General features: G+C 38.0%; 1 protein-coding gene across 10 annotated transcripts in view; it reads right to left on the minus strand.

Annotated features, from left to right (window-relative positions):
* The window catches only part of ZMYM2 (zinc finger MYM-type containing 2), a 131,712-nt gene that overhangs the window by 67,009 nt on the left and 50,172 nt on the right, over positions 1 to 14,531 (minus strand). For all 10 annotated transcript variants that reach the window (XR_003116473.1, XM_025364185.1, XM_025364193.1 and 7 more), the window contains one exon: positions 3,029 to 3,100. Coding sequence is in view for 9 of the 10 variants with exons in the window: in XM_025364185.1 (XP_025219970.1) it covers positions 3,029 to 3,100 (72 nt within the window). In the remaining variant the exon portion in view is untranslated. The remainder of the gene's footprint in view (positions 1 to 3,028; positions 3,101 to 14,531) is intronic.

The following is a 14,531-nucleotide window of genomic DNA, read 5'->3' on the forward strand; positions in this document are numbered from 1 at the left end:
AGGAAATATATTTCATTTGTTACATTTGGACCAAGCAAGGAGACCACATGGGAAGGTAATCAAGAAAGAATGGCTTGATGTACCTGTTGCTGCAAATCTAATTTAGGATATGGGGTCCTGAGATACAGCCTGCATATTATCTACTTTCCTAGCCACATTCAAATACAATATGAACTTTAGTCCGTGACACTGCACAGTAAAAAAAATTACCTTTATATTTACTAACCTCTAATTGAAATTTAACATTCTCTTTCACTCTGATTGGAGGCAACAAACTTACTTCATTAGTTTAATAGGGCCTATGACTGTCAAAAATAAAAATTCCCAATTTTTATATCACTCTTAGTATCCCTTAACATATCAACTACATTCAACTTTACTTCAAAATTATAGTTATTAACCACTGTATTTTATTCCTAAACACATTAAAATAAAGCAGCACATTTCAAAAATTTTTAAAATATTTTGGTAACTATATTTTGATATAATTGGTTGTCTTTGTAATCACAGGCATTTTATGCATTTAATAACATTCTGAGAATGAATCTGTCCTTATTACCAAAGGAGTCCAAAGCACTGAAATAGTGAAGAACCTTGATTAGAAGAAGTGGCAATAAAACTTAAACAATGACATATTATAATATTTATTATAATAAATAATTTCAAGTAAAAATTACAATTCATTTATTCAATAAAACCTGGAAATCATCTCTTCATATTGCAAGATTTGTTTGTGCAGAGAAAAAAGGGTTTAAAAATTTATATACCATTGTGTTTTACTTTTCCCTCTTACTGTATAATTTACAATTTTTCTTTTAACAGACATATTCTAACTTTGTAATTTAAGGATTTTTTTCTAATTGACAACAGATGGCTAACAATAGTGGGTGAAAAGTTTGCTTAATTTAAACAGATACAGAGAGAAAAAGAGCAACTTCACCCTGGAGACACCTGACAGACATCCCCTTCAACAAGTTAACACACGGTAACAGAACACAGACAGCACGTGCCTCCTGATGTGCACGAAGAGGGACACACCATCGCTTAGGAGGTATTCACGCCAAAAACGCATTACCTCAATCTAATCTTGAGGGACTATTAAACAAACACAAAGTGAGGGATGCTCTCCAAAGTGGTATTCAAAATGTCAAGTCGTAAAAGACAAACAAAAACTAGGGAACTATTTAGATTAAAGCAGAGGTAACTTCCACTCCCAACCAACAGAAACTAGATTTAAACCTCCTACCCACCTTTAACAACTAGAAAATTACACACACACACACACAAACAATGGTTTTCAAACTCTACACACAAGGTAGCACAGAACTGTATACCTAAGAAAAGGGAAACCAATCAAGTGAGTCCTGTGGCTACCAAAGCTTGAGGCCTAGAAATAGCTGGGGGAAGGGGAGGTTAACAGAGCCTACTTACTAGTCAAACTGAGTTGAGGAAACACAAAGCTTTCAAGGCAGCTAGAATTATTTGTGAGATGAAAGCACCTAAGGCCAGAGAAAGAACCCCAGAATCACAAGAAAGCATTAGGCTAACAATTCCCAAAGAACACACATGGCCAGGAATACTCTGTATTGCGACCTGTTCAAGAGTGGGATGACCCTGTAACCCGGGAAGATTCAGATCTCTCCAGGTATCATCACGGTAGTATGAATGAAGAGCCACAGACTATAGTTTGCTCTATCAAAGAATTTTCAAAAACTTAAAAACAAGCTTCAAAAGGATCCAAATAATTCACGGTTAATTTGACAGCACGCCATGCCAGAACAAAGTCCAACAAAACGTTGAAAATAATACAACAAAATCCAGCAACCAATAATGTAAAATTCACAATATTCTGAATCAAACTTAAAAATGACAGGCATTTTGTCAAAAAAAAAAAAAAAAAGGCAGGAAAATGACTCATTACCCGGAAGAAGAAAAAAAATAAAAATCAAACTATAGAAACAGATCTAGAAATGGCAGATACGAACACAGTAGCCAAAGATGTTGAAAGAACATTATAAATATGCTAATATATTAAAATAGTAGTAGAGGAAAACATGAACACAATTAGGCAGGAAATAGAAGATACAAAAGAGACTCAAATGGAACTTTTAGAGATGAAAAACATAACATCTGAAAAAATATGCTGCATGGTATTCACAGATGATTTTTTAAAAGATCAGCAAACTTAAAGATACAGCAATAGAAACTTTCCAAAATGGAGTACAGAAGGGAAAAAAAGACTAGGAAAAACAAACAATACAAATAGAAACAACAATGCAAAACCGATACAAAACAATATAAAAACAATACAAAACAACACAAAACAAAGCCTCGGTGACTGGGAAAGTGGCAGGAATACATCTGGAATTGGGGTCTCAGAAGAAGAGGGTTGGGAAACGGCCTAAAAAATATATTTAAACAAATAATGGCCTAGGATCCTGTACTGGATTCTAGACAAGAAATAATTGTTTTTCATTTGTTGTAAGGGACATTAATGGACAAAATTTGAATAAGCTCTATTGACTAACCTGATAATAGTTTACTGACGTAAATTTCATTATCTTGATAACTGTACTATAGTTAAAAGTCGTCCTAATTTTAAACACATTACTAATTCATGTATCTGGATTAACAGAAATACAGGCTTAGAAATTTTTTTGAAAGGGTTTTTTTTTTTTTTTTTTAACTTTTCAGGTAGGCACAAAAGAGAGGATTTTTATATCCCATTATCAAATGCCTACTGTGTACAAGGTATTGTGCACTAAAAAAATTATAGCTGAAAATAATTTCCTAAGAACATGAATATCTAAAGACAAATGAGCATATCACAAGAAAATACATGTAAAAGTAGTGAAATTAGAAACCTATCTATGTCTTGGAGATAAAACATTCATCATGTGATACAATTTAAGTTTGGAAATTTTAATATATTTCAAATTGCACAAGATTTTTCAGATACACATTAATGACAGTAGTAGCAGTGCTCGAAAATGTGAAGGCCTTGAACTCCATTTACACTCCTGCTCACCTCAGGCTGCATTAAGAAAGAGTCCTGCATGTGATCTCGAACCTCCTTCAGGAAGCTGGGATGGCTACCTACCTAAAAAAAAGATTTTAAAAGACTTTATAAACACACATAAAGAACAGCTACTAGATTGAAAGGTAAATAAGCATTATGTAAAAGTTGCTTCTCAATTGTATTTTGTGACTTACAAACTCATTCCAACTTTTAAAAATGTCTGCCTGTCCTGTCCCCACTACTGCTGACCAACTTAAAGAATTATCAAATAATTACATCTCAGAAAAAATGCATAATGATAAAACAGTAATAACGGGCTAAGGAATTAAAGGTAGACCTGACTCACCTCTAATTTCTGAGAAAAATCACTTCTTTTTTTTTTTTTTTTTTTTTGAGACGGAGTCTCGCTCTGTCGCCCAGGCTGGAGTGCAGTGGCCGGATCTCAGCTCACTGCAAGCTCCGCCTCCCGGGTTCACGCCATTCTCCTGCCTCAGCCTCCCGAGTAGCTGGGACTACAGGCGCCCGCCACCTCACCCAGCTAGTTTTTTGTATTTTTTTTAGTAGAGACGGGGTTTCACCGTGTTAGGCAGGATGGTCTCGATCTCCTGACCTCGTGATCCACCCGTCTCGGCCTCCCAAAGTGCTGGGATTACAGGCTTGAGCCACCGCACCCAGCCAGAAAAATCACTTCTAATTTGGAGTGTTCTAAGATCTCTTTAAAACCTATTAAACTCTAATACTTACAATGAAACTCAAAGCTTCCTAAATTAAGTCATTTGGAGATTACACAGCTACAATTTCTACCATATGCAAAATGGACTGAGACTTTTTTATTTTATTTTATTTTATTTTATTTTTTTGAGATGGAGTTTTTGCTCTGTCGTCCAGGCTGAAGCGCAGTGGCATGATTTCGGCTCACTGCAACTTCCGCCTCCTGGGTTCAAGCAATTCTCCCACCTCAGCCTCCTGAGTAGCTGGGATTATAGGTGCCTGCCACCACACCTGGCTAGTATTTTTAGTAGAGACAGGGTTTTATCATGTTGGCCAGGCTGGTCTCGAACTCCTGACCTCAAGTGATCCACCCACCTCGGCCACCCAAGTGCTGCGATTACAGTCATGAGCCCGGCATGTTTGAGAAATTCTTTTGAAAGCACACATGACAGCTTCCAGAATATAATACAAATATATATCCTTACTCCTTGCACAAAAGTTTTAAAAGACATGCTTCCCGCTTTCCATGAAAGTCAAAATACTATGCTAAAAAAGGAAAACTACTGAAAGGCATGGGGCAAGCGTTATACAGTCTCCACCACCAGGATCTAGATTATTAACTAAGTGTATCAATACACTTCAGAAACTAATTGAGCAATGAGAGCACAGATAAAAACAACAAAAGGCAGCTAAGTTAAATGTTACAGACAAAGGTCAAAGGGGGTGAGTGGAAAGGAAGGAAGGATTATGATACAATTTTAGCTCCCAGGCTGCAGAAAAAGAAGACACTCGCTCTAGCATCTCATGTAGTTGTCTCCAAACACATCCAATTGGGTCTCTTTAGCAGTAAAATAGTAGGGCAGGGACTCCCACCTATTTATTAACTAATGAATTATGAACATACAGTATGTAATTATAAAACATGCAAGTAATTTTAAAGAATAAAAGAAGAAACGCTATTTTAAATAATTTTTATTTCTTTAATAATAGTACAAAGAACATTTTCTTTATCCACTGGAGTAGAATCATTTGGTCTCAGTAGAGGTTATGTGGAGAACAGGATAAGGAACTCCTACTTCTCTAGTCAGGGTAGTATCAGCTAATGTCCAGAAAGGAACCAGAACTCCCATATCCACTCAGCAATAACCAGCTGTTTCTCCTCCACAGGTGTAGAGAGGCCACGTAGAGAGGCTGACCTTTTATCTCCACTTGGCAATAACACAGCACTCAAAATGTTCAAGTTTCAGATAAAAAAAATCATTTATCGGCCGGGCGCGGTGGCTCAAGCCTGTAATCCCAGCACTTTGGGAGGCCGAGACGGGCGGATCACGAGGTCAGGAGATCGAGACCATCCTGGCTAACCCGGTGAAACCCCGTCTCTACTAAAAAATACAAAAAAACTAGCCGGGCGAGGTGGTGGGCGCCTGTAGTCCCAGCTACTCGGGAGGCTGAGGCAGGAGAATGGCGTAAACCCGGGAGGCGGAGCTTGCAGTGAGCTGAGATCCGGTCACTGCACTCCAGCCTGGGCGACAGAGCGAGACTCCGTCTCAAAAAAAAAAAAAAAAAAAAAAAAATCATTTATCATGCCAAACACCAGGAAAACTATAATTTAAACAGAAAAGGACAAACAACAGATGCCAACACCAAAATTACAGAGATACTGGAGATATCTGACAAAGATTTTAAAGCAATCATCATGAAAGTGCTCCAACAACCAATACACATGCACTTAAAAACAAATGAACACACAGAAACTTCTAGAAAATAAATAAAAGATATAAAGAATAAAATGGAAAGAATCAGTGAACAGGAAGATAGAATTATAGTACCCAACCTGAAAAACAGACTGGGTGGGGGGAAAAGTAAAACAGAGCCTTAGGGATCTGTAGGCTGGTAACAAAATTTAAAAAAATAAAAAATAAAGTAACATTCATGTCATTGGAGTCCCAAAGGGAAAGGAAAAAGAGGACAGAGTTAGAAAAGTCCTCCGAAAACACTACTGTTTTAAATGTCTCAAATTTGGCAAAAGACATAAATCTACAGATAGAAGGTTAGCAAACACTAGGAAGGATAAAACCCAAAGTAACACCAAGATACACCAAATTTAAATTTCTGAAAACCAAAGACAAAAAATCTTGAATCTGGCAAGAGAAATGACACACCTGTAGGGGAAATACAGTTGAAATAGCAGCTAGAGAAACAGTAAGACAAGTTTCTCTACTCCACAGACCCTAATCCCATTCACACAAAAAAGGCCAGTTAGCCTAGACTTCCACCCTGGCCTGGCTACAACGTGATGCCTCACCCCAGCACCCTAGCAATGGTAAAGTCAGAGAAGGCCAAGCAGGAAACTTGAACTTCCACCCCACTGGGTGGTAATTAGACAACTTAACCACCTCCACCCTAACTGAGGAGGTCTGACCCAGCAGAAAGCCAGAACTTTTACCAACGACTTGCAGTAAAGAGGCCAAGACTGACATCACAGAATCTGAGGAGCAGTAAAGGAAAGAACGAAGAAAAGTAAGCAAAGGCCTAAGGGGCCCATGGAACAAGATCAAACAGACCAACATGTACTTTATGAGAGTTTCAGAAGAAGAGAAAGGTGCAAAAGATTATTTGAAAAATTAATGGCTAAAAACTTCCCATATTTGATAATAGACACAAATCTACAAATTTAATAAACACAACAAATTACACGTAGGATAAACTCAGAGACACACAATAAGACACACTATAATCAAACTGTTAAAAGACAAAGAGGGCTGGGCGCAGTGGCTCAAGCCTGTAATCCCAGCACTTTGGGAGGCCGAGATGGGCGGATCACGAGGTCAGGAGATCGAGACCATCCTGGCTAACGTGGTGAAACCCCATCTCCACTAAAAATACAAAAAACTAGCTGGGCGTGGTGGCGGGCGCCTGTAGTCCCAGCTACTCGGGAGGCTGAGGCAGGAGAATGACATGAACCCGGGAGGCGGAGCTTGCAGTGAGCCCAGATCGCGCCACTGCACTCCAGCCTGGGCGACAGAGCAAGACTCCGTCTCAAAAAAAAATAAATAAAATAAAAATTAAAAATAATAATATAAAAATGAGAAGGAAATCAGGCCGGGCGCGGTGGCTCAAGCCTGGAATCCCAGCACTTTGGGAGGCCGAGACGGGTGGATCACGAGGTCAGGAGATCGAGACCATCCTGGCTGACACGGTGAAACCCCGTCTCTACTAAAAAATACAAAAAACTAGCCGGGCGAGGTGGCGGGCGCCTGTAGTCCCAGCTACTCCGGAGGCTGAGGCAGGAGAATGGCGTGAACCCGGGAGGCGGAGCTTGCAGTGAGCTGAGATCCGGCCACTGCACTCCAGCCTGGGCAGCAGAGCGAGACTCCGTCTCAAAAAAAAAAAAAAAAAAAAAAAAATGAGAAGGAAATCAAAACAGTGCACTACAATAAACTAAATATAAAAGGCTATAATGCAGGAAATGAGATACCAAAAAAAAAGGTATAGAATATACCAAAGAAAAAATAGGAAAATGGCAGAAATAAATCCTTCCTTACCGGTAATTATGTTAAGTGTACATGGATCAAATTATCCAATTAAAAGCCATCTTTTTTCCTATTCTGTCAATTTCTGCCTTTTGATTGGATAATTTGATCCATGTACATTTAATGTAATTACTGATAAGGAAGGATTTATTTATCCAAATATACAAACAGGTCAAAAGTAAAAGGATGGAAAAAGATACTCCATGCAAATAAACAGTAACTAAGAGAGTTGGGGTTGCCATATTAATATAAGGCAAAAAGAACCTTTATGTGAAAAACTGATACAAGAGACAGAAAAAGAATACATACTGAACAAAGGGTCTATTTACCAAGAAGATATAACAAATATAAATATATACATAGCAAATATCAAAACCCCCAAAATACATTTAAAAAAATTAACAGAAGTAAAAGGAGAAACAGATAATAATGGAGGTAGAAGCACATAACTGTACAATAATAGTTGGAGACATCAATACACCATTTACAACAGTGGACAGACCATCTAGACACAATTTCAAGTAAGTAAAGACAGATCTTGAACAACAATATAAACCAACTAGAGTTATTAATAACAAACATATATTGACTATTCTTGCCAACGACAGTAGAATAAACATTCTTCTCAAATGCACATGGAGCAATTTCCAGAATGAACTACGTTAGGCCACAAAAAAGTCTCAATAAATTTTTGAAGACTGAAATCACACAGAGTATTTTCCCAATGAGCAATGGAATAAAACTAGAAATCAGTAATAGAAGGAACACTTAGAAAATTCACAAATATGGAGATACTAAACTATACACTCTTAAACATGGCTCAAAGAAGAAATCACAGGAAATTTTTAAATACTTAGAAATGAGTGAAAACAAAACTAAAAGAACACCAAAAGTTATGAGATGCAGCTTAAATAGTGATCTGAGAAAAATTTATTTATAGTTGTAAATGCTTATGTTTTAAAAAAAAAAAAAAGGCCAGCATGGTGGCTCACACCTATAATTCCAGCACTTTGGAAGGCTGAGGCGGGCAGATCACCTGAGATCAGGAGTTTGAGACTAGTCTAACATGATGAAACCCCAACTCTGCTAAAAATACAAAAATTAGCCAGGTGTGGTGGCAAATGCCTGTAACCCCAGCTACTGAGGAGGCAGATGCAGGATAATCGCTTGAACCTGGGAGGTGGGGGGGTGCAGTGAGCTAAGATCATGCCACTGCGTTCCAGTCTGGGCGATAGAGTGAGACTTTGTCAAAAAGGAAAGGGGAAGGGGAAGGGGAAGGGGAAGGAACGGAATGGAAGAGAAAGAAAGAAAGAAAAGAAAGAAAGATAGAAAGACAGACAGAAAGAAAGAAAGAAAGAAAGAAAGAAAGAAAGAAAGAAAGAAAGAAAGAAAGAAAGAAAGAAAAAATATCTCAAGTAAATAACCTAACTTCTCACCATCTTGAGGAAAAAGATGAGATCACTATACCCAAAGCCAGCAGAAGAAAGGAAATAATAAAGATTAGAGCAGAGAAAAATAAAACAGAACAGAAAAAGTGAGAGAAACAAACCAAAAAGTTGGTCATTTTAAAATATCAAGAGAATAGACACAAAGAATAAAATATGGAAGGGAGACATTACTACTGGCATTCCTGAAATAAAAAGTAGTACAAGAAAATGGTATGAACAATAGCACATCAACAAATTACATAGCATAGATGAAATGCACAAATTCCTAAAAACACACAAACCACCAAAACTGACACAAGACGACACAGAAAATGTGAACAGACATATAACAAAAGACTCAGTCATCAAAAACGTCCTGGCCCAGCATGGTGGCTTACGTCTATAATCTCAACACTTTGGGAGGCTGAGGTGGGTGGATTGTGACGTCAGCAGATCGAGACCATTCTGGCCAACATGGTGAAACCCCATGTCTACTAAAACTTCAAAAATTAACTGGGCATGGTGGCATGCGCCTGTAGTCCCAGCTACTCAGGAAGCTGAGGCAGGAGAATTGCTTGAACCCAGGAGGCAGGAGTTGCAGTGAGCCAAGATCGTGCCACTGCACTCCAGCCTGGGTGACAGAGCGAGACTCTATCTCACAAACAAACAGTCCCAAAAAAGAGAAGGTCAAGATCAGATGACTTCACAGGTAAATTCTACCAAACATTTAAAGAATTAACACCAATTCTCACGCTTCCAAAAATCAGAAGATAAAAGATATCTCACCCACCCTATTCTATGAGGCCAGCATTACTCTCATTCCAAAGACAGATAAAGACATCAAAAGAAAGAAAATCAAAGACCAGTATCCCACAGGAATATTGATGCAAAGATCCTCAACAAAGTACTACTAAACTGAATTCAATATATTAAAAGGATTATACACCACAATCAAGTGGAGATTTATCCCAATAAAAGTATGGTTCAACATAAAGAAATCAATCCATGTAACATACCACATAAATAGGAGCAAAGATAAAAACCACATGATCATCTCAAAGGATGTAGAAAAAGCATTTGAAAAATTCACCTTTTTATGATTTAAAAAACACTGAATAAAAAAAGTAATACAAAGAAACTACTTCAACATACTAAAAGCCATACATTCTAACATTAGACTCAATGGTAAAATAATTCTTTTCCTCTAAGATCAGCAACAAGGATGCCCACTTTCACCACTTCTATTCGACAGTATTGAAAGCTATAGCCACAACCATTAGTTAAGAAATAAAATGCATCCAAATTGGAAAAAAGTAAAACTACCTCTATTCACAGATGACATGAAACTCATAAAGCTAGTAGAGCTAACAAATTCAGCAAAGTTGCACAGTACATGATTAATGTACAAAAATCAGATGTGTTTCTATACACTAGTAATGTACAATCTGAAAAGGAAATAAAGCAAATCCACTAGAAATAGCATTAAAAGAATAAATATCTAGGAATAAATGCAGCAAAGGAGGTGAAGACTTGTACACTAAAAACCACAAAAGACTGCTGAAAGAAATTAAAGAAGATCTAATAAATGGTATGTCTTCATAAATAAATGCCATTTTCACAGATAGAATAACTTACTACTGCTAAGATGCCAATACTACCCAAAACAATCTAAAGATTCAATGCAATTTATATAAAAATTCCAACAAACTCTTCTGCAGAAATAGAAAAGCCAATCTTCAAATTCATATAAAGTTAGAATGGGTTCAGAATATTCAAACAATCTTGACAAAAAACAAAGTTGGAGAACTCACATTTCCTGATTTCAAAACTTAGAACAAAGATACAGTAATCAAAATAGTGTGGCACATACATAAGATCACACATGTAGATCAGTGGAACACAGAAATGATCTCTGGCCAATACATACTTGACAAGTGTGATAAGTCCATTCCATGGAGAAAGAATAATCCCTTCAACAGGTGGTGGTGGGAAAACTGGAATTCCAGTACAAAAGAATGAAGTTGGATCCCTGCCTCACATAATAAACAAAAAGTAAATTAAAATGGATCAAATACCTAATTAAGAGCTAAACTCATAAAACTCTTAGAAAAAACTGTAGAGGTAAACCATGACCTGGGATTTGGCAACAGATTCTTAAATGACACCGAAAGTACAACCAAATGAAAAAAATGGGTAAATCAAAATTTAAAACTTCCAGCTGGGTGTGGTGGCTCACACCTGTAATCCCAGCACTTTGGAAGGCTGAGAAGGACAGATCACTTGAAGTCAGGAGTTCGAGATCAGTCTGGCCAACCTGGTGAAACCCCGACTCCACTAAAAAAATACAAAAATTAGTTGGACATGGTGGCCTATGCCTATAGTCCTAGCTACTTGGGAGGCTGACGCAGAATAATCACTTGGACCAGGAGGTGGAGGCTGCAGTGAGCTGAGATCGCACTATCGCACTCCAGCCTGGGCTCCAGAGCGAGATCCATCTCAAAAAAAAGAAAAAAAAGACTGGGTGAGGGAGCTCACGCTTGTAATTTCAGCACTTTGGGAGGCCGAGGCAGGAGGATCACTGAAGGTCAGGAGTTCGAGACCAGCCTGGCCAACATGGTGAAACCCCATCTCTACTAAAAATACAAATATTAGGCCAGGCGCTGTGGCTCACGCCTGTAATCCTAGCACTTTGGGAGGTCGAGGCAGGTGGCTCACTTGACTTCAGGAGTTTGAAACCAGCTTGGCCATCAAGGTGAAACTCCATCTCCACTAAAAATACAAAAAATCAGCTGGGCATGGTGGTGGGCGCCTGTAATTCCAGCTACTCGAGAGGCGAAGGCAGGATAATTGCTTGAACCCAGGAGGTGGAGGTTGCAGTGAGCAGAGACTGTGCCACCGCACTCCAGCCTGAGCAACAGAGCAAGACTCCATCTCAAAAAAGAAAAAAATACAAAAATTAGGCATGGCGGCACACACCCATAACCCCAGCTACTCGGGAGGCTGAGGCAGGAGAATCGCTTGAACCCAGGAGGCGGAGGTTGCAGAGAGCCAAGATCTCGCTGCTGCACTCCAGCCTGGGCAAAAGAGGAAGACTCTGTCTCAAAAACAAACAAAAAAACGAGAGAGAGAGAGAGAAAAGAACAAAACTACAAAACCCAATTCAAAAACAGAGAGAGAACTTGAATAGACAGATACTTCTCCAAAGATGATACACGAATGGCCAACAAGCAAATGAAAACTTGCTCACTGGCCAGGCGCGGTGGCTCACACCTGTAATCCTAGCACTTTGGGAGGCCAAGGCAGGCAGATGGCTTGAGCTCAGGAGATCGAGACCAGGCCTGGGCAACATGGTGAAACCCTATGCCTCCAAAAAATACAAAAAATCAACCAGGCAGCATAGTGGCCTGTGCCTGTGGTCCCAGCTACTCGGGAGGCTGAGACAGAAGGATCCCTTGAGCCCAGGAAGCAGAGGTTGCAGTGAGCCAAGATTGTACGCCTGCATTCCAACCTGGGTAATACAGCGAGACTCTGTCTCAAAAAAAAAAAAACAAAACAAAAAAAAAAAAACAACAAAAGCAAAATTGCTCATTGTCATTGGTCATTAGGGAAATGCAAATCAAAACCATGAGATACCACCGCACACATACTAAGATATCTACAAGAAAAATCAAAAGTTTAAAACACGGAACATAACAAGTGTGGCAAAGATACATAGAAAATAGAAACCTTGTACATTGCTGTTGAGAACATAAAATGGTACAGTTGTGTAAAATAGTTTGACAATTCCTCAAAAGGTGAAACAGAATTACCCTATGACTGAGCTAATCCACACTCATCCAAAAGAATGGAAAACCAGGATACTTATATCAACTTTATACATCAACATTCACTGCAGCACTATTCACAATAGTCAAAGGTGGCAACAATGTAACATCTATCACAGGGACAACAAATTAAACAGAATGTAGCATATATATATAATGAATATTATTCAGCCATACAAAGTAACGATGTTCTGATCATGGCTATACTATGGATGAAACTGAAAGCATTATGTTTCAGCTTTCAGGTAAAATCAGCCAGATACAAAAAGACAAATATTATATAATTTCACTTACATGAATATCTAGAACATACGAATTCAGAGACAGAAACTACTAAGTTACCAAGGACTGAGATAGAAAAAAATGGGAGTTATTGGCTAATGTCACAGTTTTTGTATGGCATGATGAAAAAGTTTCAGAAATAGAGTCAATGGTGGCATAACACTGTAAATGTAACTAATGCCACTCACTTATATACTTAAAAATACTTAAAACTGCAAATTTTATGTTACATATAACTCTACCACAATGTTTAAAAAACTTATGAGTTACTTTCCTTCCTTTTTATGCTCTGGAATTGTTTAAGTAACACTGAGATTTTCTTGTTTAAATTTGATGGAATTCCCCTATGAAACCATCAGAGCCTGCTCCTTGCTGTGGGGTAGTACTTTAATAATTATCTCTATTTCATCTACAGAAATTTGTCTACTTAATGTTATCTGCTCTGAAGTCCAGTTGGGGAAATTATATTTTCACAGGAAATTACTCAATCTAGGTTCAACAGGAAATTACTCAATCTAGGTTCAACATTTTTATATAGGGCTATATAAATTAGTTCTTATGACTGATTTTTGTCAAGTTCTTTTGTTTTGATGCTCATGTCTACCTTGTCATTTCTTATTTTATGTATTTCTGTTTTTAAAACTCTTTTCCTGATTGAATTAACCACTGGGTATTTTTTCCCTGGTTTTTCGAAGACCTGATTTTTCAAAGAGGCAACATTCTGAACAATGTTAACACTATTTTAAATTCCTAATTAGTTTCTCCTTTTATCTTTATTTCCTTTCTTCTCCTTTGTTTCAGCTTATTTTCCTTTTTCCAGCTTTTTCAGTTGACTATTTAATTCATTTATTTTCATTTTTACTGCTTTAAGTATATGAGGAAATGAATTTTCCTCTGGACATTTTTATAAAGCAAATGTAACACTGATACCTTAAGAAGGCACCAAAAAAAGGACATTACAGACCCATCTTACTTACAAATATCAATGCAAACGTACCAAATAGAGTATTAACCATCAGAATGTATGCACATTTTTGAAAAAATAATTATCTGGCATAGTTTATTCTAGGAATACAAAATCTACTAATATGGCAGTGCCACCTCTTATCCTTGAGAGATATATTCTGAGGCTACCAGTGGATGCCTGAAACCTTTGATACTACATCTTTTCCTACAGACACATACCTACGATAGAGATTAACAACAATTGGCCGGGAATGGTAATCACGCCTGTAATCCCAGCACTTTGGAAGGCCAAGGTGGGCAAATCACTTGAGGTCAGGAGTTTGAGACCAGCCTGGACAACGTGGTGAAACCCAGTCGCTACTAAAAATACAAAAATTAGTCAGGCATGGTGGCACGCGCCTGTAATCTCAGCCACTCGGGAGGCTGAAGCTAGGAGAATCATTTGAACCCAAGAAAGGTAGATTGCAGTGAGCTGAAATTGCACCACTGCACTCCAGCCTGGGCAACAGAGCAAGACCCTGTCTCAAAACAAAACGAAAAACAACAACAATTATAGTTAGTTATAATTAATCTCTCTCAAATTATCATAATTACTTTCTGAAATTATCTTATTGTAGTCTACTCACCTATTTGGGAACTGCAGCTGACTGTGAGTAATTGAAACCACAAAAAAACAAAACCTTGCGTGAGAAAGAACTACTATTATAACTCACACCTTAATAAATCTGAGGCCAGGCATGGTAGCTCACGCCTGTAATCCCAGCACTTT

The sequence above is a fragment of the Theropithecus gelada genome, chromosome 17 (genome assembly GCF_003255815.1).
Source record: "Theropithecus gelada isolate Dixy chromosome 17, Tgel_1.0, whole genome shotgun sequence".
NCBI classification, from domain to species: domain Eukaryota; kingdom Metazoa; phylum Chordata; class Mammalia; order Primates; family Cercopithecidae; genus Theropithecus; species Theropithecus gelada.